The 26,266-nt window shown below is 44.6% G+C and overlaps 1 protein-coding gene across 2 annotated transcripts in view; it reads left to right on the top strand.

Annotated features, from left to right (window-relative positions):
* The window catches only part of NR1H2 (nuclear receptor subfamily 1 group H member 2), a 199,454-nt gene that overhangs the window by 119,068 nt on the left and 54,120 nt on the right, over positions 1-26,266 (top strand). For both annotated transcript variants that reach the window (XM_082274383.1, XM_082274384.1), the window contains exons 5-6: positions 2,260-2,529; positions 20,140-20,360. In XM_082274383.1, coding sequence (XP_082130509.1) covers positions 2,260-2,529; positions 20,140-20,360 — 491 coding nt within the window. The remainder of the gene's footprint in view (positions 1-2,259; positions 2,530-20,139; positions 20,361-26,266) is intronic.

Here is a 26,266-nt window from a genome sequence, read left to right as displayed (position 1 = left end):
CTATATAAGACCTTCCAGATCACAATGCATGTCAGAGCAAATGAGAATCATGAGGTCAAAGGAACTGCCTGAAGAGCTCAGAGACAGAATTGTGGCAAGGCACAGATCTGGCCAAGGTTACAAAAAGATTTCTGCTGCACTTAAGGTTCCTAAGAGCACAGTGGCCTCCATAATCCTCAAATGGAAGACGTTTGGGACGACCAGAACCCTTCCTAGAGCTGGCGGTCCGGCCAAACTGAGCTATCGGGGGAGAAGAGCCTTGGTGAGAGAGGTAAAGAAGAACCCAAAGATCACTGTGGCTGAGCTCCAGAGATGCAGTCAGGAGATGGGAGAAAGTTGTAGAAAGTCAACGATCACTGCAGCCCTCCACCAGTCGGGGCTTTATGGCAGAGTGGCCCGACGGAAGCCTCTCCTCAGTGTAAGACACATGAAAGCCCGCATGGAGTTTGCTAAAAAACACCTGAAGGACTCCCAAGATGGTGAGAAATAAGATTCTCTGGTCTGATGAGACCAAAATAGAACTTTTTGGCTTTAATTCCAGCGGTATGTGTGGAGAAAACCAGGCACTGCTCATCACCTGTCCAATACAGTGAAGAATGGTGGTGGCAGCATCATGCTGTGGGGGTGTTTTTCATCTGCAGGGACAGGACGACTGGTTGCAATCGAGGGAAAGATGAATGCGGCCAAGTACAGGGATATCCTGGACAAAAACCTTCTCCAGAGTGCTCTGGACCTCAGACTGGGCCGAAGGTTTACCTTCCAACAAGACAATGACCCTAAGCACACAGCTAAAATAACGAAGGAGTGGCTTCACAACAACTCCGTGACTGTTCTTGAATGACCCAGCCAGAGCCCTGACTTAAACCCAATTGAGCATCTCTGGAGAGACCTAAAAATGGCTGTCCACCAACGTTTACCATCCAACCTGACAGAACTGGAGAGGATCTGCAAGGAGGAATGGCAGAGGATCCCCAAATCCAGGTGTGAAAGACTTGTTGCATCTTTCCCAAAAAGACTCCTGGCTGTATTAGATCAAAAGGGGGCTTCTACTAAATACTGAGCAAAGGGTCTGAATACTTAGGACCATGTGATATTTAAATTTTTCTTTTTTAATAAATCTGCAACAATGTCAACAATTCTGTGTTTTTCTGTCAGTATGGGGTGCTATGTGTACATTCATGAGGAAGAAGAATGAACTAAATTATTTTAGCAAATGGCTGCAATATAACAAAGAGTGAAAAATTTAAGGGGGTCTGAATACTTTCCGTACCCACTGTATATGGTTCACCACATGTAACCAGTGTTGTACTGTGGTAATTGTGGTTTGCTTCTAATAAGGAGGGATAAGAGATTTTGTAGCGTTTAAACAGTGAGGGATAATAGAGCGCCGATATCGGCCCACTGGTTCACCTGCCCAATGAAATAATACAACCCATGGATCATTAGGAATAGGACAACCTTGTATGACCTCTAGCCAGCGAAAGATAGAAGTCCAAAACGGCCAGATTCATGGGCAATCCCACCAGATGTGAGCATGAGTAGCTAAGGCCCCACATCCTCTCCAGCATGTTTCAGGAATATCAGGAAAGATTTTTTGTAAATGAGCAGGTGTGCGATGCCATCTTGAAATTAGCTTAAAATGAACTTCTGTAATCTTTGAGGAAATGGAAGAGGTGTGGGACATTTGTAACACAGTAGCATTGTAGATCTTGCTCCCATGCCATCAGGTAATTAGGAGAGGAGGTAAGAGTCTAAAGAAAGAAGAGCTTTAGAGAATTGGGATATTGCTTTCTGTGGTGGTTGAGTAACCGGTAAAATGCTTTCCATGGGTAGGAGGAAATTAAACGTAATGGCTTGGGGGGGAGGGTCTATATACCGGGCTAGTTCAGCATATCTCAAATAGTCTATAAATGAGGGAGGTGAAGTAGTGAGGAGGGAACTCAGGGGGGTCAGCCCTTGTTGAGACGTAACATGAAGCAGAGGTGTGGTATGTGCTAGCCAGTAGCGAAACTGTGGGTCACGGTCACCAGGAGGAAAATAGGAGTGTCCAGCCAATAGTATTAATGGCAAATCGTAAGACTAGCCTTAAGTTCTGTGAAGAGAGACTCATATTGTGAATGAGGAGAGTGTTAGGGTTGATGTAGCCTATGAGAGTGACCTAAAGCTTTTGGAAATTGGGTAGAGCTGTCTGTTTCTTGTAAAATAACTGGTCTTTAATTAAAGAATTAACAAAAATGTATTTATTTTGTGTTTCAACAGCAGAGGAGCCAGAACGCAAAAGGAAGAAGGGTCCTGCACCAAAGATGTTGGGTAATGAAGTTTGCAGTGTGTGTGGAGATAAGGCCTCAGGCTTTCACTATAATGTGCTGAGCTGTGAGGGCTGTAAAGGCTTTTTCAGACGCAGTGTAATAAAGAGCGCCAAATACACTTGCAAGAACAATGGCAAGTGTCAGATGGACATGTACATGCGCCGCAAGTGCCAGGAATGCAGGCTCCGGAAGTGCAGAGAGGCCGGCATGCGGGAGCAGTGTAAGTCATCATTGTTTATTTTATTTTTTTTTAATGTTCCCATCAAAAGTTTTATTTCAGTAGAGAGGACAAAGATTGCATTAGAAGTGCTCATACGACTGAATAAAAGGCTATGACAATGCTGCCGGTCCTCTCTTAACCTTTATTGTGCTTTGACCTAAAATAATTGTTTTTGCTGGTTCATTTAGCATGGCCAACTTACTGATACTTCATGCTTAGTAAAATGGTACTTCTATATTGTATAGGGGAGACACCCCCTCCAAACCACGGCAAGCGCACCGACTGCTGCCACTAGGAGGTTGGACACGAGGAAGAGCAAAAAGCACCATTTCACTAAGTTGTAATACTTGCATGTGCATCACAAGTCTAGTTTGGTTTAGTTTACTGAAGAGGACAGATGTTTATCTCCAGTTCTGCTAGATCAAGACATCTAGTTTTTCTACGAGTTGCTGGAAGTTTCAGACTGGACCACCAGATTCTGGATTTTCACTCAAACAGCCATCTGGACACAGGGTCTTCCTTAACCACAAAAATTTGTATTTTTTTCTTTAATGGCCCTATTTTTTCTGGGTCTTGCAGTCACCCCAGCAGTCTTACCAGGTTCAATGTCTTTACACTTTTTGACCTTGCTGCATGTATAGTGTTATACCATAACCACCAAATCTAGAAATTCACTTCAGCAGGCTTACACAGTTCTAACACTAGACTGGATTTAGTGATCCCAGGCTGCCACTGAAGACTAGATTGGTGAGTGGGGCTGAGCGGCATTGCTGTGTTCTCTGGAGCTGTTTTCACTTTTTTTATTTTACTCTGCTGGTGCTTTCCTTTTACACTGGCTCTTAGAGCCATTTTTGCTGTCGTTTCTCCATTATCTTTGTGATTAGAAGCTGCCCCACTTCCAGCTTCTTCCTGTTGGGCATTAAGTAAGTAAAGCTTACTTCATGGTGCAGTACAGTGGCTTTGGGCTTCCACATGTGAGACATCAAATTTCTGCATGCTTTTCTTTGTTTGCCATGCATGGCTTCTCCATGTGGGGGGGGGGGGCACTGAACTAATTTCTGTGCAGTGGAATATTGCAACTCCTAGAAGGTATATCTAGTTCTTGAAGCTTTTATGTCCTAATTTTCCAGAATGCTAGACCGAGTCTTGTCTGTTTTGCCAGGCTTTAGGGTTCTCAGGGAGCGACTGCCTCAGTTTCCTGATTCCCAAAATCCAGATACACCACATCCACAGGTCTCCCCCTATCTAGCTCACAGCACACCTCCTCGTAGAATGTTAACAGATTGGTTTGACAAGAACGCCCTTTTGTAAACCTGTGCTGATTACTCCTGATAATGTTGTTTCCTTGTAGCAAATTCTTGGATATAGTCCCTTATCCCTTCCAGAAGTTTACATACTATTGATGTCAGGCTGACCGGCCTATAATTTCCCGGGATATGCCTCTGCCCTTTTTGAATATTGGTATCATGTTCGCTTTCCTCCAGTCACCTGGTTACAGTTCCTGTCAAAATACTATCTGCAAAGATCAGGAACAGTGGTCTAGATATAACCTTACTGAGTTCTTTGAGTACTCTCGGATAGACGTCATCCGGTGTTCCGTGAAAAAACCATACCCATAAGAATTCCATAACCTCGTCACTTCCGGTGCACCTACGTCAGCACCTACGTCAGTGAACAGCTGAGGAGCTTACTAGTGCGCATGCTCGGAGGGTATGGAATGTTCACGGGAGTGTGTTATAATGTTACACCGCATCAGCTGTTGCGTCGGTTACATTAAAACATCTCTGCTGCAACATGAATCATCTCTGCTCCTACCCCTGTCACTTCCCTGATCTTGGCTACTAAACGTAAAAGCGGATCACGGAGCCGAGATCTCTGTGATTTACATTTCATAGACCCGCCGCCGCTTTTACATTTACTAGCCGAGATCAGGGAAGTGACAGGAGTAGGAGCGCAGATGATTCATGTTGCAGCCGAGCTGTTTTAATGTAACCGCTGAGGCGGTGTAACGTTACAAACACTACCGTGCAAATTCCATACCCTCTGAGCATGCGCACTGCTACGCTGCTCAGCTGTTCCATTACGTTTCTGACAGGAAGTGACGTGGGTATGGAATTTTCACGAGGTATGGTTTTCTCACGTTACACCGGTCCTGGTGATTTATTTGTGTTAATGTTATCCAGCCTTTCCATGATTTCATCCTCTGTTAGCCAAAGCGGCATGTCATGTGAAGTACTTCTAACCATACAGTCATGGTCAGTATACCCCTTCTTTTCCTGCGTAAAGACTGAGAAGAAAGCATTTAGCATGGTTGCCTTCTCTGTGTCCTCTGTAACCATCCTCCCATCATCGTTAATTATGTGTGCAACATGCTCTGACCTCGATTTTTACTGTTGATATATTTAAAGTATTTCTTAGGGTTCCTTTTACTTTACGCTGCTATTTCTATAAGTCGATTTTAGCCATCTTGATTTCGTATTTACATTTCTTATTCGATTCCTTGTATTGCTGGAAAGCTGATAATGTGCCCTCCGATTTATATTTCTTGAAGGCCATTTTTTTTCCCCTAGTAAGTTTTTTTACATTATGGTTTGGCCACCCCAGCTTGCCTTTGGCTCTTCTAAATTTATTTCCCAAAGGAATGCACTGTGAGATGCTTTTGTTTAATGTTCCTAAAGCATTCCCCTTTTTCCTCTGTGGTCAGTGTTTCTAGGGTTTGGTCCCAGTTTATTTTCTCTATCATTGAGCACAGTTTGGGAAAGTTTGCCCTTCTGAAGATTAGGGTTCTTATGTTCCCCTCTTGCCTTGCTATATTGTGATTTACGCTAAATGTGATCATCCTGTGATCGCTAGAACCCAAGTTTTCCTGGACTCCTACATCTGAGATTAGATCTGGGTCATTGGTAATTAATAGATCTAGCACTTCATTCTTTCTAGTAGGAGAATTCCCCAACTGAGACATGTAGTTGTCCTGTAAGATATTCATAAAGAGACGGGCCTTTAGTGAGTGTGCAGTCCGCTCTTCCCAGTCAATGTTGGGATAATTGAAGTCCCCTCAATATGATGACTGGTCCCAGCTTTGCTGCGTTACCCAACAGTGATAGAAATTCCAGCTCTAACTCCTCATTTTGGTTGGAGCAGCCTATAACAAACCCCCACTATTACTTTCCCCTTTAATTCTTCCCTATGGAGTTCTGACCACGCGGATTCTACCTCCGTACTCATCCCTTCCATAATGTCACTCCTCTCTACCACCCTTACATTATTTTTGACATAGAGACATACCTCTCCCCCTCTTTTTTCTTTCCCAATCTTTACGATACACAGAATACCCTTGGATATTGGCCAGCCAGTCATGTGAGGGGTCGAACCAAGTTTCTGTTACAACCTACAACCGTAAAATCTGGCTATATAGATACTTAAGTGATCAATCCTCTTCATTTTGTGAAAAGACTGTGTGATCCTGTAGGCACAGATCCTCCCCCTCTTGCACATTCACTCTGGGCAAGTTCAGATGAGACACAGTAAGTGTAGTTCAGCTGCACATGCTCAGTTTTTTCTCTGTTACTGAATAGAATGCTTCCTGGTTTTAGCTGAGCTATTCAGGTCACATGGTATTAACATCACACATTTGGGCCTGTATACAGATCCTAAATGACTACCCAGTCCCTCCCTCCTCCTCCATGCTCAGTAACTAAAAAAGAACACAATGGGTGGGATTCTTGATTGATGTTGATTGATGGATGATCTGCCTACCATAAAAGCATGAGGACACAGGCTGTAGTGGATTTCAAGAGGCAGTGAGATCTCCTCCTACATGAACACTCTGGACTTGGATGGACCCTGCAGAGTATCACGTGACTGCAGTATACAGATCAGCTAACAAGGTATATAGCTGCTGCATTTTATTGTAAAAAGATTTACAGTATCTCACATAAGTGAGTACACCCCTCACATTTTTGTAAATATTTTATTCTATATTTTCATGTGACAACATTGAGGAAATGACACTTTGCTACAATGTAAAGTAGTAAGTGTACAGCTTGTAAAACAGTGTAAATTAGCTGTCCCCTCAAAATAAATATTTATTATAAATAAATATTTTGAGGGGACAGCAAATTTACACTGTTATACACTCACTATTTTACATTTTAGCAAAGTGTAATTTCTTCAGTGTTATATAAATAAAAAGTCGCGCTCAGTGATAATGAACTAAATGAATGTCCAAAAATTGTCAAGTGATAAATCTAATTCTAACAGTGTTCAAATAAACGTCCAATTAGTCCAAATATGAATAGTGAATTTTGTGAAGAAATGGTGTCAATCCAGATTCCCCTTTGGTAATAGACTTACCAGAACACAATGTATCAAAGGCCCAGGATCCAAATCAGCAATCTTGATATTGTTTGTAGATGTCTGTTAATAGACCTCCCAGGAATTTGAATGTATGGAATCATGGAAAGAAACAGAACGCCATAGTGTAAAATCCTACAAACAAATATTGATATAATATTGGCGGTATATCACCAGTGATGTATCCCAAAACAAAAAGAAGATGAACACAGATGTAATCCACTACCAATAGGTCAGTCCCTTACCAGACTGAGCGCATAACACTCATATGTGTGAACAGATAAACCTCCACCCCAGCAGTCAGGTACAACGGTACCTACAGGCCTCTTACCAGATGAAACCTTTAAATGGGCATTGATGTGCTAAAGTGGATAGACAATGAAATCCCCACAGGAACAGCAACAAATAAGCCGGACTGCAAACTTGGTTGATCAGGAAGGTATGATCGCCACTGATGCTCAATATGCACAAAACATAAAAGAGAAGGCCGCCATAGTGTAAAAACGTGCAAAAATTAATAGGTAAAATAGTAGTACACACATGAAATAGATAAAAAGATCGTTTGTATCAGCCGCCGGCCGGACGGCTCTGCACATCCGCACTCCTCGGACGCTACCGGAAATGACGTCAGCACGCCATGACCTAACGTCGTTTCATCATAGATGACGTTTTTTAAAGGCCTTTTCCTTGTTTTGAGAGAGTGTGCAATTGGCATGCTGACTGCAGGAATGTCCACCAGAGCGGTTGCCCCTGAAATAAATGTTCATTTCTCTACCATAAGCAGTCTCCAAAGGCATTTCAGAGGATTTGGCAGTTCATCCAACCGGCCTTACAACCGCAGAGCACTTGTAACCACACCAGCCCAGGACCTCCACATCCAGCATCTTTACCTCCAAGATTGTCTGAGACCTTCCACCCAGACAGCTGCTGCAACAATTGGTTTGCATAACCAAAGAATTTCTGCACAAACTGTCAGATACTGTCTCAGGGAAGTTCATCTGCATGCTTGTCGTCCTCATTCGAGGCCTCGGCCTGACTGCAGATCGTGGTAACTGACTTGAGTGAGCAAATGCTCACACTTGATGGCGTCTGGCACTTTGGAGAAGTGTTCTCTTCACAGATGAATCCCGGTTTTCACTGTACAGGGCAGATGGCAACAGCATGTATGGCGTAGTTTGGGTGAGCGGTTTGCTAATGTCAACGTTCTGGATCGAGTGGCTCATGGTGGCAATGGGGTTATGGTATGGGCAGGCGTATGTTATGGACAACAAACACAGGTGCATTTTATTGATGGCATTTTGAATGCACAGAGAAACCGTGACGATTTCCTGAGGCCCATTGTTGTGCCATTCATCCACGACCATCACCTCATGTTGCAGCATGATAATGCACGGCCCCATGTTGCAATGACCTGTACACAATTCCTGGAAGCTGAAAGCATCCCAGTTCTTGAATGGCCAGCATACTCACTGGACATGTCACCCATTGAGCATGTTTGGGATGCTCTGAATTGGCGTATAAGACAGCCTTTTCCAGGTCCTGCCTATATCCAGCAACTTCGCACAGCCATTGAAGACGAGTGGACCAACATTCTGCAGGCCACAATCAACAACCTGATCAACTCTATGCCAAGGAGAGGTGTTGCACTGCGTGAGGCAAATGGTGGTCACAACAGATACTGACTGGTTTAAAAAGTAAAACTGCACATTTTAGAGTGGCCTTTTATTGTGGCCAGCCTAAGGCACACCTGTGCAATAGTCATGCTGTCTAATCAACATCTTGATATGCCACACCTGTGAGGTGGATGGATTATCTCGGCAAAGGAGAAGTGCTCACTAACACAGATTTAGACGGATTTGTGAACAACTTTTGAGAGAAATAGGTGTTACGCTGAGCGCTCCGGGCCCCCTGCTGGCCTCGGAGCGCTCACAGAGTATGCCTCCAGGCAGCACTCCAGCGTCTCGGCGTGTGCGTCCCCGCTCTCTAGGGCGCGCGCGCGCCGGGACTCTTAGATTCAAAGGGCCAGTGCACCAGTGATTGGTGCCTGGCCTAAAGTGGTTATTAAGGGTTAAGGTTTGTGAGAGGTAGTGCTGACTTAATTAGGCTTCACCTGTGCACTACCCATAAATACCTTCTCCTCCCACAGCTTCCTGCCGGATCTTTGTGCCTTGTGCCTTTGAGAAAGCGTTCCCTGCTGTGTTTGTTTGCTTTGCCTGTTGCCGAACCCGTTGCTACCGTCTACTCGCCTTTAAACCTTTGCCGCCTGCCCTGACCTCTGCTACGTCCGAATACGCTCTTGCCTACTCCCTGTGTACCACGCCATATCAGCTGCCAGAGGGGTCGAGTTGTTACTAGGGGACACGACCTGGTAGTTACCGCCGCAGCAAATCCATCCCGCCTTGCGGCGGGCTCTGGTGAAGACCAGTAACTGCTTAGAACCGGTCCTCTAGTACAACCCGTGCCATCGCCTCTCTGGTCCAGAGGATCCACTACCAGTCCTGCCGGTTCCTGACAGTAAGATCCGGCCATGGATCCCGCTGATGTTCCCCTGCCAAGCCTAGCGGACCTCACCACCATTGTGGCCCAGCAGGGTCAACAGCTGGCCCAGTTGACCGCTATGTTGCAGCAGCTCCTGCCTTCTCAGCAACAGCCAGCACCTCCGCCTGCAGTTGCCACCGGTTCCAGAATCCGTTTGTCCCTACCAGACAAATATGACGGAGATCCAAAGCAGTGCCGTGGGTTCCTGTCGCAATGCTCTCTCCACCTCGAGCTACTGTCCGACCAGTTTCCTTCTGAGCGAGCCAAGGTAGCCTTTATTCTCAGTTTACTGTCCGGGAAGGCCCTGGCCTGGGCTACACCACTATGGGGCCGCGCAGATCCTGCCACCGCTTCCGTCCAGAGCTTCTGCCTAGAGTTCCGGAATGTTTTTGAGGAGCCTGCCCGGGTTACCTCCGCAGAGACTGCCTTACTAAACTTGACCCAAGGAGATTCTTCCGTGGGTGACTATGCCATTCAGTTCCGCACCCTGGCCTCTGAGCTGAACTGGAACAATGAAGCCCTTTGCGCCACCTTCAAGAAGGGACTTAACAGCGAGATAAAGGATGTCCTGGCTGCACGTGAGCTTCCTTCCACTCTTAGTGACCTCATCTTGCTGGCCACTAGGATAGACAAGCGTTTCGCCGAAAGACAAGAGGAACTCCTCCTTGAAAAGGAAAAAGCTCGTCCTAGACGTTACCCTCGTCTGGCTCCCGTTTTTCTGAGTCCACCTCAACCCGCTACTGGGCCTCCCGCCATGGAGGCCATGCAGGTGGATCGGTCACGCCTGACTCCGCAAGAACGAAGCCGCCGCAGAGACGAGAACCTGTGTCTGTACTGTGCCAGTACCGAGCACTTCCTTAGAGATTGTCCTCTCCGTCCACCGCGTTCGGGAAACGCTCGCACCTAGTAAACGTGGGAGAGGCGTTGCTAGGTGTGGATTCTTCCTCTCCACGTCTCATCATACCTGTGCAGTTGATCATCTCTTCCAAGTCCTCTTTCTCCGCAACCGCCTTCTTGGATTCCGTTTCAGCTGGCAACTTCATCCACGCCTCCTTGGTTGACAAGTACCGTATTCCAGTAATCCGTCTACCCAAGCCGTTTTTCATCTCTACTGTTAACGGTGAGAGACTCTCTGCCACCGTGCAGTTCCGTACCCAGCCTCTGCAGATGGACATCAGAATATTTCATACCGAGACTTTAGAGTTCTTTGTCCTTCCCTTCTGTTCCTCCGAACTCCTCCTGGGTCTGCCGTGGCTTCAACGTCATAGTCCTGTCCTGAATTGGTCCACCGGTGAGATCCTGCGTTGGGGTTCCTCCTGTTCTGACCGCTGTCTCAAGCCTGCTCTGGTCAAACAGGACCCGCAAGTTTCTCCGCCTCCTGGGCTGCCCAAACCATACCATTCCTTTGCGGATGTCTTCTGCAAGAAACAAGCTGAGGTTCTTCCTCCTCACCGACCCTATGATTGCCCGATCGACCTGATACCTGGTTCTACTCCACCTCGGGGCAGAATTTATCCTCTCTCACCTCCTGAGACTCTTGCCATGTCTGACTATATACGTGAGAACATACAGAGAGGATTCATAAGAAAATCTTCTTCTCCTGCTGGGGCCGGTTTTTTCTTCGTGACAAAAAAAGACGGCTCTCTCCGCCCCTGCATTGACTACAGAGGTCTTAATAAAATTACCATCAAGAACCGTTACCCTCTGCCTTTAATCTCTGAGTTATTTGATCGTCTCCGAGGGGCAAAGATCTTCACTAAATTGGACCTTCGGGGGGCCTATAATCTGATCCGTATCCGTGAGGGAGACGAATGGAAGACCGCCTTTAACACAAGGGACGACCATTTTGAGTATTTGGTGATGCCCTTCGGCCTCTGCAACGCACCTGCTGTCTTCCAGGAATTTGTCAATGATATTTTCAGGGACTTACTTTACACCTGCGTGGTCGTATACCTGGATGATATCCTCATCTTCTCCTCCAATTTGGACCAACACCGGGCCCATGTGCGACAAGTCCTTACTCGTCTTAGGAGGAATCGCCTGTACGCTAAACTTGAAAAATGTCTTTTTGAACGGACCTCCCTGCCTTTCCTGGGATACATTATCTCAGCCCAAGGACTTCAAATGGACCCAGCCAAGCTCTCTGCGGTTCTGGATTGGCCACGCCCCTCTGGTCTCCGAGCCATACAAAGATTTCTGGGCTTTGCGAACTACTACAGGCAATTCATCCCTCACTATTCCACTCTGGTAGCTCCTATCGTGGCTCTCACAAGAAAAGGAGCTAACCCCAAATCCTGGCCTTCCCAAGCCGAGGAAGCCTTCCAGTCCCGGAAATCCGCCTTTGCCTCTGCACCCGTTCTCTCTAGACCAGATTCCACCAAGCCTTTCTCTCTTGAAGTGGATGCCTCCTCGGTGGGAGCCGGAGCTGTCCTCACCCAGAAGTCCTCCAGGGGCAAGACTTCAACTTGTGGCTTCTTTTCAAAGACATTCTCTCCCGCAGAGAGAAATTACTCCATTGGGGACAGAGAACTGCTGGCTATTAAATTGGCACTGGAGGAATGGAGACATTTACTCGAGGGCGCCACACATCCTGTGTACATCTTCACGGACCACAAGAATCTGGCTTATCTCCAGTCTGCTCAGAGATTAAATCCCCGTCAGGCCCGTTGGTCTCTGTTCTTCGCCCGCTTTAATTTTGAGATCCATTTCCGTCCGGCTTGTAAGAACATTAGGGCAGATGCTCTGTCTCGCTCCTCTGATGTGGTGGGCGACGAGTTAACACCTCAATATATTATCCCTCCAGAACGCCTTATTACAGTCGCTCCCGTGGACCTGCGCTTTCTTCCTCCTGGCAAATCCTACGTACCTCCACGTCAGCGGTTGCGAATTCTCAAGTGGGGCCACGCCTCCCATTTTGCCGGTCATCCAGGGGTGCTAAAATCTCTCCAACTAATCTCCCAAAGGTACTGGTGGCCTTCTCTGGAGAAAGATGTCTCGGACTTCGTCCAGGCCTGTATGATTTGCGCCCGGGATAAATCTCCTCGCCAGAAACCAACGGGTCTCCTCTTGCCTTTACCTGTTCCTGAAGTTCCCTGGTCTCACATCGCTATGGACTTTATTACAGATCTTCCCTCCTCCCATGGCAAGTCCGTTATTTGGGTCGTGGTGGATCGCTTCTCCAAGATGGCTCACTTTGTACCCCTGCTCGGTCTACCCTCTGCACCCATGTTGGCCAAACAATTTTTCCAACACATCTTCCGTCTCCATGGCCTTCCCAAACATATTGTCTCGGATCGTGGGGTACAATTCGTCTCCAAATTCTGGAGGGCTCTATGTGCTCAGCTCGGGATCAAATTGGACTTCTCTTCTTCGTACCATGCTCAGTCTAACGGCCAAGTAGAACGGGTGAACCAAATTTTGGGTGACTATCTGCGTCACTTTGTGTCCTCACGCCATGACGACTGGGCTGATCTACTTCCCTGGGCGGAGTTCTCCTACAACTACAAACAATCCTCTGCTTCTAACAAGTCTCCTTTCTTTGTAGTTTTTGGCCGTCATCCTCTTCCACCTCTGCCACAGTCTCCCACTCCTTCTTCTGTACCTGCCGTTGACAGTCTTGTACAGGACTTTTCCTCCATCTGGCGAGAAACCCACGCTGCTCTCCTCAAGGCTTCCGCCCGTATAAAGGTTCAAGCTGACAAGAGACGCAGATCTCCTCCGGAATTTTGCCCGGGTGACAAGGTGTGGCTCTCCTCTAGGTACATCTGATTTAGGGTCCCAAGTTACAAGTTGGGCCCTCGTTTCTTGGGACCCTATAAAATCAAGAGTCGTATCAATCAAGTTTCTTATCAGCTCCATCTTCCTCCCTCCCTCCGAATCCATAACTCCTTCCATGTTTCCCTTCTTAAACCTGCTGTCTTTAACCGTTTTTCTTCCAAGCTTGTTTCTCCCACCCCTGTCGCCGGTACCTCCGATATATTCTCTGTCAAGGAGATCTTGGCGACCAAGATCTCCCGGGGGAAAAGATTTTTTTTGGTCGACTGGGAGGGCTGCGGTCCTGAGGAGAGGTCATGGGAGCCGGAGGAGAACATCCTGGACCGCAGTCTCATCCTCAAGTTCCTCGGTACCAAAAGGAGAGGGAGACCAAAGGGGGGAGGGGTACTGTTACGCTGAGCGCTCCGGGCCCCTTGCTGGCCTCGGAGCGCTCACAGCGTATGCCTCCAGGCAGCACTCCAGCGTCTCGGCGTGTGCGTCCCCGCTCTCTAGGGCGCGCGCGCGCCGGGACTCTTAGATTCACAGGGCCAGTGCACCAGTGATTGGTGCCTGGCCTAAAGTGGTTATTAAGGGTTAAGGTTTGTGAGAGGTAGTGCTGACTTAATTAGGCTTCACCTGTGCACTACCCATAAATACCTTCTCCTCCCACAGCTTCCTGCCGGATCTTTGTGCCTTGTGCCTTTGAGAAAGCGTTCCCTGCTGTGTTTGTTTGCTTTGCCTGTTGCCGAACTCGTTGCTACCGACTACTCGCCTTTGAACCTTTGCCGCCTGCCCTGACCTCTGCTACGTCCGACTACGCTCTTGCCTACTCCCTGTGTACCACGCCATATCAGCTGCCAGAGGGGTCGAGTTGTTACTAGGGGACACGACCTGGTAGTTACCGCCGCAGCAAATCCATCCCGCCTTGCGGCGGGCTCTGGTGAAGACCAGTAACTGCTTAGAACCGGTCCTCTAGTACAACCCGTGCCATCGCCTCTCTGGTCCAGAGGATCCACTACCAGTCCTGCCGGTTCCTGACAATAGGCCTTTTATATACATAGAAAAAGACTTAGATCTTTGAGTTCAGCTCATGAAAAATTAGGGCAAAAACAAAAGTGTTTCATTTATAATTATGTTCACTGTAATATGAGTTTCACTTTTTGAATTGAATTACTGAAACAAAACGTTTTGATATAAAAAATTTTGAGATGCACCTGTATTTTTGTAGTGTTTACTTGTCTCTCTGCAAAGCACTAAGTGTCGTTTCTCTCTTGTGCTTAATTCCTCACTTATCAGCATGAGACTCATCTGACAACACGTGAGAAAAAATTTGTGTCGGAGGGGAAAGCTCAGCACACAGCTTGTCTATTCAAAACACAGTTCCGCTGTGGAGGGGGGTGTGTTCAATTCTTCTAGTCGGCTCTCACACAGTGTCTCAGACCTTTAACTACAGCTCTTAACCCTCCTCTGTGATACTGAAAATGTAGAAGCATTTTATCTAAAATCAGCACTTTTAAAGAGGTGTACAAAAGAGAGAACTGCAGATAAACATGTAAAACTTATGTAGGAGGTTTTGTTTAATCTTTATGTATCCTCTGAGGTCAGTCACTTCACTGGGTATATGAGAGGGTTTACAACCACTTTAACGATTATTCTGTTTCATCATAAAGAATCACCATCAGTTTGTGCATACCCCCCTTTGGGATTTCTTTAGCTTCCAGAATAATCACCAAGGTTCTACCTCTGTCCCTGGCACAGCCGAGAATAAGGGGTATTTCTGTGTGCTGCTATATAATGAAAATTGGCTGTTATATCAATGGGGAGATGTGTTATGTCAATGGGGGGGCTGTATAATGTCGATGGGGGGCTTTGTTATGTAAATGGGGGGGGGGCTGTATATTGTAATTGGGGGGCTGTTTATTGTGCAGGGGGGCTGTGGAATGTACTAAAGGGGGCTGTGCCATTTCGTATTTACTGTTCTAAAAAAAATACTATTGTTGTCTGTTGTGTTCAGACTTTGCTAAATGCAGGGAGTGTCCTTTTTTTTTTTCTTCTTCTTTTTTTAGAGCAGATAAAATAAAAAAAAATGGAGTTCGTCTGATAGCTTGAATTTTTTAAATGAAAACCACAGGCAGTAATCGTGATGCAAAAAAAGACAAGTAAATGTCTCCTACGCTCAAATGTTGCGTAAAAACCAAAGAGACGGTGGCTAAATTGTTGGCATCTGAAGTCTTGCTGCCCTCTCAGGATGATGGGTATCCACACAAACGGAAAGCATAAAAGACAAGCGAAGGGCGCACTGACCTAGTGCAATACCAGGGGTCTGATCTGTCCTCTGCAATGTCGCAGTCCCGCAAAAAAACGCAGATCGCCGCTATTACTAGTAAAAAAACAAAACATAAAAATGACATAAATATTTCCTGTAGTTATTAGACGCAATAACTTTTGGGCAAACCAATCAAAATACGCTTATTGCAATTTTTTTTACCAAAAATATGTAGCAGAAAACAAATTGGCCTAAAATGTTAAAAAATTTAGATTTTTTTTTTTTGGGAATGTCATTCATATAGCAAAATGTGAAAAATATTTTATTTTTTTCCAAATTGTTGCTCTTTTTTTGTTTATAGCACAAAAAATAAAAATCGCAGAGGTGATCAAATACCACCAAAAGAAAGCTCTTATTTGTGGGAAAGAAATTTGGGTACAGCGTCGCACAACTGCGCAATTGTCCGTTAAAGTCACGCAGTGCCGAATCGCAAAAAAGGGCCTGGTCATTAAGCAGGAAAATCGTCTGGTCCAAAAGTGGTTACTTAGCACAATCGAAATTAAAGGTGTCCATATAGATAGGGCTAACGCGTGTTGAGGGAGAACCCTCTTCCTCAGAGCCACCTGATGGCTCTGAAGAAGAGGGTTCTCCCTCGACACGCGTTAGCCCTATATATATGGACACCTTCAAGTTCGCTTGTCCTAATTAAGGAATATGGTCCCTGGTAGGGCTGAACGATAGTCGATGTGATATCGACTATCGTGCTGTGGGCGTGGGCGATATTTCACATCGCCGAAGATACGATGTAAGGCATTGGCATTAGGCAGGGAGAAGTCGGGATGACTCACAGTGGTTGTAGTAGAACACAGTCCGACACCCATCCCACACGTTCAGTCTGCCTGCCTGCAGCTAGCCTAGTTCTCCAGCTGATAGTAATATGATCCTAGAGTGAGGAGCTCAGCTCCTCCCTGTAACCAATCAGCGGCTCTCAGCACACTGACACTGAAGGACTGGAAACAAGCTTGTATTGTAACAGTTCAGAGTGAAGAGTCGAGTCAGTACGTGTGGGACTGGACGGATGTCATGTCAGGCTGTGTTCTTCTACCTCCTGCCAACACTGAGTCCCGACTGTGCCTAATCCACACTGACCGTCACTGTCAATCCCTACAATAACATTAACCCTGGCCTGCCCTGGCTGTATGGTGCAATCTGCAATTACAATCAGAAGAAGGCTGCGCTGCTGCAATACTTCCATGATTTCCTCTCAATATCGCAATATATACAGTGGGTACGGAAAGTATTCAGACCCCCTTAAATTTTTCACCCTTTGTTATATTGCAGCCATTTGCTAAAATCATTTAAGTTCATTCTTCTTCCTCATGAATGTACACATAGCACCCCATACTGACAGAAAAACACAGAATTGTTGACATTGTTGCAGATTTATTAAAAAAGAAAAACTGAAATATCACATGGTCCTAAGTATTCAGACCCTTTGCTCAGTATTTAGTAGAAGCCCCCTTTTGATCTAATACAGCCAGGAGTCTTTTTGGGAAAGATGCAACAAGTCTTTCAGACCTGGATTTGGGGATCCTCTGCCATTCCTCCTTGCAGATCCTCTCCAGTTCTGTCAGGTTGGATGGTAAATGTTGGTGGACTGCAATATAACAAAGAGTGAAAAATTTAAGGGGGTCTGAATACTTTCCATACCCACTGTATAGTTGATTATGCTTTTATATAGCATACTCTTGTTAATATAATGTATGATGTGGTTTTAACAATTTTCCAATAAATGTTTTATGATATTGCACTAGGTCGGTGCGCCCTTCTCTTGTCTTTTATACTAATCGTGATGCATCGCGGAATCGAATCAAAGACATGATAATTGTAATTTAATCGAATTGTGAGACCAGTGAAGATGCGCAGCCCTATACTACGTATTACAAGTTTCTTTCATGACTCCTGCTAAAGGTGTTCTCACCATTCTCATAGCTCCAGACAGTACAAGAAGTGAATGCTACTCCCACCTGGTTCATCTGGTTGTAAATCCCCCACAGCTGCTTCTGATTCATTTGTTACTTCTTCCTATACTCAGCAACTTGCTTTAACTGTTTTACTGATGCCACTGTAATGGTCTACATACAGTGAAAATAGAATTTGTCAGTTTAAGCTTTGGACCGCAAGCTTTCAAATAGGAGTGATTCAGACCACTGTACTGCCCCCTGATCACTTCGATGTGAGGGTAAGCATTATGCCCCCTTGTTAAGTGTCACAGGCTCAGCCTAAAATTCTGAAAGCCCAGGGCATCAAAACATTTTTTTTTTTTTTTAAAGCATATGTCAGACATGTATGCATAACCGACATTTGAGCCGCACATGTTGCTTTTCCCCAAGAAATGTGCATTTTAGCATGTGTGTGAAAACTAAGGGTCTGGTAGCATAAAGCCCAGGTGCTGAGAGAGCGTGGTTTTTCTAAAGGCAGTACACTTTACTTTGCTCTGGGCTTATAAGCTTTTTTTCTTGCAAGCGGTATCAGCTTACTTCTGATAATATTAATGCCCCAATTTTATACCCCCTAACCTACTTGAATGCTACAGTTCTAGCTTTCCTTAATTGTGCATGGATCAGCATTTGGTGCTGATCATTAAAAAATATGTTAACCCAACATTTCATATTCCTGATATGTGCCTGCTGTACCATCTACTTGTATGGAAAAGTATCCTGCTCTCTTTGTTTTGCTTCCTTTGTGTGAAATTCTTGGTGTTCCTGCCAGTCCCCCTGCTTTCCTATTAGAACTGTCCACACTAAGCATTAAAGTACAGTGTAGCCAGGTTTCTAGCTGTGCTGAGAACTTTTCCTGACCCCCCTTCCCCCTGAACAACCTTTCACTGGAAAGATGAGTGTGCTGCTGTTTCTCCTTCCCCAGCTCTTATGCAGCTAAAAATAGAGGCAATGGGATCACTTATCAAAAAGAGAAAAAAGGCATTTATAATGTTTTTTTTTTTTTCTCTATACACAAATGATTTGCCTTTCATTTCTATTTTAAACTGAATGGGTTGTTTTACAAGGTGAGAGTTTACATGTATGTTAAAGGACAGATTTCAGACAATTGTGTTTCAGCAGCCTTTGGACTATTATTCTCCAGCTTATGCCTTTTTATCTATGGTATCACTAACCTTGCTGCCTTGAAAGACTCCCTGGCTCCATGGTATCTTAACTCGGTGACCTTAGGTGTTTTAAATTCTTCCTTTGCGGTGGGACATCCATATCTAGTCTTTATTTTAGAAGGTGGCCTTCCTGGTCACCATCATTCAAACATCTCTTTTTTAGGAGCCTTGTCTGCTAAGCACCCTTCCTTGTCCATAAGGAGTTTCTGGCTTTCACTAGGTCATTCCTAGAAATGGATTCACCGTCATTCCTCAGCCTTGCTCCCTAAATGAAATATATCCTTAGTTCCCTGTTATCTACTAAACCAATAAGTACCTTATGGGCCTCTTTTTACCAGGCATCCATCTTCTAGGAATGCAGTGCTAAATGGTCAACTGTCTACAATTTTTACCACGTTTTATTACGTGCTTCTGGCAGCATCATGGATGCTAATTTTGGACTTAAGGTGCATTCACGCTATTGGCACTGTTTGATTCAGTCACGATATTAGTTCTGAGGTTTGCTAGGGAACTTGTTTTGTGCCTTGAATTCCCCCTCCCCCTTTTTATATTTTGGGGAAGCCTGTGTTTTATTTTTTATTTTTTTGAGCGATCTGTGTCCCCTGGGAGAATAATGATGCTGGGAGAACATGATTTTTTTTTTTTTTGGACTTACTGTAAAATTCCTTTTTCCAGTAGTTCATTGGAGGACACAGCTCCTCTCCTGCAGTGTTGTCTTGCTACAATTGAGTATTTTCTCCAGAACATTTCCTTCCATTTCCATTGTGTTGCAGATGCATGAGTGTATAGCCAGTCAATGGGGCAGTGCCCTTTGTTTTTTGTATAATGTCCAACTTCTTGGAGGGGGCAATTATACCCATACATAGAAAACTGAAATAAAGGTTTTTACAGTGAGTATAAAAAATGCACACGTTAAAGGTATAAGCCCAGAGGGTATTGCCACCTAAATAGGCATTTATGTAGAAAAAGCATTCAGCTAGTAAAGTTTGAAAAGTGTGAAATCTCATACTGTATGCTTGTTTTAGGTCAGTCACTTAATGGGTGGTGAATCCAAGATAGAATGACAGTCCCAAATTCTGCCACTGTAAGATTAAACTTTGGCCGCTCTCTGATGTTTTGCCCTGCTGGTTCTTTTTTAAGGGAACAATGCATTTATTGTTCAACACATTTCCATAATTTACTAATGCTAATCAAAAGTACTCTCTGTGTGCAGACTGCATCTTATCACCAGTCTTGCTTGCATGCAATATCCCGTGCTCACCACCACGTTTATTCTTGATTCAGCTAATATATGGAGAAGTACAAAGATCTCGACCTTTATGTTTTGTGGAAAAATTACCAGGCTGTAAATGGGTTGCCTTGGGCTAAATATTCTAGTTTGACCTCAAAATAATAAACTTTAACACAATGCTGTGTTTAAGCCAGCTTTGTCACTTTTTCCAGCAAAATCTTCCCAGACCTGATTAGTCACTTGCTCCGTCAGTCATGTGATATGTGTTGGCTGACAGTGTGACCCTATTGCACTTCCTCCCAGGTGTTCTGTCTGAAGAGCAGATCCGTAGCAAAAAGATCAAGAAGCAACAGCAAGAGGATGATGTTGTTCGCTCATCTGCAGCTCTGGCTCCACCCAGCCCTTCCATGCTGACCCAGGATATTGTCCATCTAACGCCTCAGCAAGAGGAGATGATCCAACAACTAGTATCTGCTCAGCAACAGTGCAACAAAAGGTCCTTCAGTGATCAGCCCAAAGTAACGGTATGTCGTTTAAGAACCTGTGTCTCTTATGTAACATGCTGATTTTAGAACATTTGAAGTAGTAATAATAAAAATGTTTTTCATCATTTACACATGGTATTAGGGTTTTAAAGTAATTCCAGAACTAACATTCTGGATAATATTTTTTTTATTAAGAATTTAAAATGGTATTGTGACAGTATCACTGTATCTCACCGCCTTGTAATTCCTTAATTCCCAATAGTTGAAGAATCCCCAATTCGCCAAATAAGAAATCGCTGGTATCGCTGAATAATTCCATACATGAGCCAAAGCTGAATGCTCGAACGCCTTTTACTGGAAGCTACCACCGGCATTTCAAACTACAATTTCTTTTATCCTCTGCCCCCATGCAAGGGAGACACCCACAACAAATACACATTAACCAATAACACAAAGGTTACAATCCACATAAAATCCCCCCCCCCCCTCTGTCTGTGAGGTAATTATGGTAAACAATGGTCAACACAATTATCACAGGCAGGAAAAATGCAGTTTTATCCACATGCTGTAACTTTAAAACTATACATCCATTCTTTATACAAATACATATTCACAATCAATCCATTCAGGGGAACAACATATTAAAAAATGGCACGAATCAGACCAGTGGTTCCAAAGTTAGTAGAAGTCTCTTTGGCCTGGCTGTACATGTCTCTTTGGCCTGACTTGTCTGCCCAAAAGTGGTTCTACACAGTCTTTTGTCCTGGAGACAATTGAGAAGTGATCCACTCATCCCCCAAGGACAGCAAAATAGAAACTATATACCTATGCAGCTTATTGCATAAAACAGGTACATTCAACATATCCCCAGAGAGCTTAGATCTGAGCGCACATTATTACTGAATGGCAGATCACATACGTACAGATTCAACAGCAGGGGAAAAACAAGTGTTCCAACATGGGACCATAATCACATGGTAAGAGGCTGACAAGTAGTCCTCTCCAGGTATTTGTGGCAAACTCAAAAGAGGGGAATTTGTCACAGACATATGAACGAATACTCAATATAGTCTTTTAAGCAGGGAGAGGAAACATGCAAACAGACATAGAAGGGCATCCTTCACAGGTATTAAGCCCAAAAGCAAACATTTTATTATAATGCAGCTTACCAGTTCTTAGATGTTACTGCTGGATTGGTTTTCTTTTTGTCGGCTTTCTTTTGTTTTCACCTGGTGATCTGGCCAGGAAGTCTGGTTTTCAACAGAACAAGCTATACGTTAAGAGGGTTGAGACAAACCATTTACCACTGCCACTGACTGATCAGCTTTTATTAATTCATGTAAAGCCTTTATCCCCAAAGAAAAAACTGTTAGGGCTCTTTCACACGGCCGCTCCGCTTGTCCGCAAATCATCCTATTTTTTTGCGGATGATTTGCGGACATAATGTAAGTGAATGGCACTGCGGATGTCAGCGGAATACCATCCGCTGACATCCGATTTTCCTCCTTTCAGTTCTGTTCTGTTTTTTGGAACGGAACAGAACCCTATTTTTTCATCCGTGTAAAAAACGGAAAGGAAGGAAAATCGGATGTCATCGGTGTCATCCGCTGACATCCGCAATGCCATATACATTATGTCCGCATATCATCCGCAAACGGATGGGATGATATGCGGGCACAAGGAGCGGATGACACAAATGTCATCCGCTCCGTGAAAAAAAAAAGTCCCGCAGCGGACTAAAGCAGCGGAGCGGCCGTCTGAAAGAGCCCTTACTGTAAGAGGCATGGAGGAGCTCAGCAAATCTTATAGGAACTGAATTTATTCTCTCTTGACAAGAGGAGATTAAGATGGGATATACAGTGGGTACGGAAAGTATTCAGACCCCCTTAAATTTTTCACTCTTTGTTATATTGCAGCCATTTGCTAAAATCATTTAGGTTCATTCTTCTTCCTCATGAATGTACACCTAGCACCCCATACTGACAGAAAAACACAGAATTGTTGACATTGTTGCAGATTTATTAAAAAAGAAAAACTGAAATATCACATGGTCCTAAGTATTCAGACCCTTTGCTCAGTATTTAGTAGAAGCCCCCTTTTGATCTAATACAGCCAGGAGTCTTTTTGGGAAAGATGCAACAAGTCTTTCAGACCTGGATTTGGGGATCCTCTGCCATTCCTCCTTGCAGATCCTCTCCAGTTCTGTCAGGTTGGATGGTAAACGTTGGTGGACAGCCATTTTTAGGTCTCTCCAGAGATGCTCAATTGCGTTTAAGTCAGGGCTCTGGCTGGGAACAGTCACGGAGTTGTTGTGAAGCCACTCCTTCCTTATTTTAGCTGTGTGCTTAGGGTCATTGTCTTGTTGGAAGGTAAACCTTTGGCCCAGTCTGAGGTCCAGAGCACTCTGGAGAAGGTTTTTGTCCAGGATATCCCTGTACTTGGCTGCATTCATCTTTCCCTCGATTGCAACCAGTCGTCCTGTCCCTGCAGCTGAAAAACACCCCCACAGCATGATGCTGCCACCACCATGCTTCACTGTTGGGACTGTATTGGACAGGTGATAAGCAGTGCCTGGTTTTATCCACACATACCACTTAGAATTAAGGCCAAAAAGTTCTATTTTGGTCTCATCAGACCAGAGAATCTTATTTCTCACCATCTTGGAGTCCTTCAGGTGTTTTTTAGCAAACTCCATGCGGGCTTTCATGTGTCTTACACTGAGGAGAGGCTTCCGTCGGGCCACTCTACCATAAAGCCCCGACTGGTGGAGGGCTGCAGTGATGGTTGACTTTCTACAACTTTCTCCCATCTCCTGACTGCATCTCTGGAACTCAGCCACAGTGATCTTTGGGTTCTTCTTTACCTCTCTCACCAAGGCTCTTCTCCCCCAATAGCTCAGTTTGGTCGGACGGCCAGCTCTAGGAAGGGTTCTGGTCGTCCCAAACGTCTTCCATTTGAGGATTATGGAAGCCACTGTGCTCTTAGGAACCTTAAGTGCAGCAGAAATCTTTTTGTAACCTTGCCCAGATGTGTGCCTTGCCACAATTCTGTCTCTGAGCTCTTCAGGCAGTTCCTTTGACCTCATGATTCTCATTTGCTCTGACATGCATTGTGATCTGGAAGGTCTTATATAGACAGGTGTGTGGCTTTCCTAATCAAGTCCAATCAGTATAATCAAACACAGCTGGACTCAAATGAAGGTGTAGAACCATCTCAAGGATGATCAGAAGTTAAATATGAGTGTCACAGCAAAGGGTCTTAATACTTAGGACCATGTGATATTTCAGTTTTTCTTTTTTAATAAATCTGCAACAATGTCAACAATTCTGAGTTTTTCTGTCAGTATGGGGTGCTATGTGTACATTCATGAGGAAGAAGAATAACCCTAAATGATTTTAGCAAATGGCTGCAATATAATAAAGAGTGAAAAATTTAAGGGGGTCTGAATACTTTCCGTACCCACTGTAATCAACATGTCTAAATACATAACTGGTCCATATAGAGGTGTTGAGTTATTCACTTTAAGGTCAACACAGAGGCGAAGGGGGCAATCTTTACATCTAGAGCAAAACAGATTTTGTCTCCAAATATGGAAAGGTTTCTTCACCGTAAGAGCTGTGAAAATGTGAAATAGACTCTCTCCAGAGGTGGTTCTGGCCAGCTCACTAGATTGCTTTAAAAAAAGGCCCAGATTGTTTCCTAGGTGTACATTATATAAATGGGTACTAATATTTATAGGTAAAGTTGATCCAGGGAATATCCGATTGCCTCTCGGGGGATCAGGAAGGAATTTTTTTCCCCTACTATAGCTAATAGCTTTGCTGGGGTTTTTTACCTTCCTCTGGATCAAATGCGGGTGCGGGATTGTGTATATGGGATTGTATGGTTGGGTTTTCAATACTGTTTTTTGTTTTTTATTGGTTGAGCCAGATGGACTTGTGTCTTTTTTCAACCTGACTAACTACGGTATGTAACTGCCTGTCTCATTGCAAAGTTAGCTGGAGTGTGGTTTCAATTTGTTAGCGCAGGGCTTGACAAACTTACTTTAAATCTAGGAGCCAGTTTTTTTTTTTACTAGCAGGGTTTTATTTTCGACGATGGAGATGGCAGATCTTGAATATGCACATGAAGGGGACTGGAGCCAGGCATTCTGCTTGGTGGAACAGCTTTTTCACTGAGTGATTTCAGGGGAGGTGTATCTTTTTGGGGCTCTCTGAATGTGGGGATTTGACACTTGAGGTTGTTGGGGCTGAAATTTTTGATGTGTGTGTTGTGATGTGTGGCATGTTGTGTGGGCTGGACTCTGCTCACCTTCCTGCTTTTCTCCAGGGCCACACATGGAGACTGGCAGAGAGGAAAAGGGGTGGGCCACAGTGCACACGGATTGGCTGGTGCTAAGGGTAGTGTCGTGGGTTTGCTGGTGGAGGGGACGGAGGATGCAGGAGGTTGCCGGTGTGAAGAGGGAGAGAAACTTTGACTCTAATGCGGCTTGAGTCTTTTTTTTTTTTTTTTTAAATGTTGGCGCTGGATCAGCTGCCTGGCCACCAGAAGCTGGATGTCTGGTTCGCGACCTGGGATTTGTTGCGCCTTGCCCCCCCCACATACACCCTAGATTCTCGCTCCTTCGCACACACACTGAGTCTGCTACCCCCCCCCCCCCATTGTATACACACTGGTCCTGTCCTCCCATGCCCTCCCATGTACACTTTGGGTCTGGTCCCCCCTCTATATACACCCCAGGTCCAGTTCCATATGTATATGTATATGTATATATATATATATATATATATATATATATATATATATATATATATATATATATATATATATGGTACTGGAGCTGGACCAGTAAATACAGAGTACTGAATGTTGGTATAGGAGAATACAATGGCATACATACAAAATATGAGAAAAATAAACATAACAGCCAGTAAAGAGTCATATGAAGACAAAAGCAAGAGATTTGCAAAAACAGTGGAACGTTAACAACATTGTGGACAAAACACGGTGGGATTTAAACAAACGCTGAGGTAGACTGACTTTCTGGGACATCATGGACCAAAATACAACAAATGTTAGTGTATTTAAGTCTGCTAGTACATATAACAACTCCCTTCAACCCCAGAATAACAATGCTGCTGCCTGCTGTGTGCCTGTGCTCCTTCATCCATAGTGGAGGAGTAGCCACCCTAGGACAGGAAATGTGTATTTGGCAGGTTCACCAGGTGAAACAAAAACAATGCAGCCAACACATTTAAAGTAGTTCTAAAGGCTGAAGGTTTTTTACCTTCATGCATTTTATGCGTGAAGGTAAAAAACCTGCTTGCAGCAGCCCCCTGAAGAAGAGAAAAGGGCGGGGCCAAGCTATGGATCCGTGTCTGAATGGACACGCAGAGCAGATGCTCGGCTGCCCACACAGCAAGCTGTTTGGTCTGAGGGCACTTGGCAGGAGAGTTGAGTGCCGGCGGGGGACCCGAGAAGAGGAGGATTGGTTTTGCACAGAGCAGGTAAGTATAACAGGTTTGTTATTTAAAAAAAAAAAAAAACTTGACTTTAATATCCCTTTAAGCTGCAGTATATTACATTTTGTTTTTGGATTTAGATATGCTCCTAAAGAAATCTATGCTGAAAGAAATATAAAATTCCTCCTGAAAATGCTAGCTGCTTGTCTGTACCTGGCCCTTATACTTTGAGTCATTGATCTGAAACAAGTTTGCATCCAGTCAGGTTAAAAGTCCAGATCTGTATACTTATTCTAAGTCAGTGACATAACTTATTGAACTCTTTGCAGTGATATAGCAGCCTACAAACTAGCATTTTTTCAAAAGTGGAGCACATTCGTGGCAGCCTAAATATATTTCATTATGTATTGTTCCAATTAATTCATTTTGATATGCAGTAAACTTTAATTCTGCATATGCTGGCGGTGCCTAAGCGGTTTAATT

Source organism: Pelophylax lessonae (assembly GCF_965119305.1).
Source record: "Pelophylax lessonae genome assembly, chromosome: 12".
In the NCBI taxonomy this organism is placed as follows: Eukaryota; Metazoa; Chordata; class Amphibia; order Anura; family Ranidae; genus Pelophylax; species Pelophylax lessonae.
Note: the sequence above shows the minus strand (reverse complement) of the source record. Positions and strands in the feature narration are given on the sequence as shown.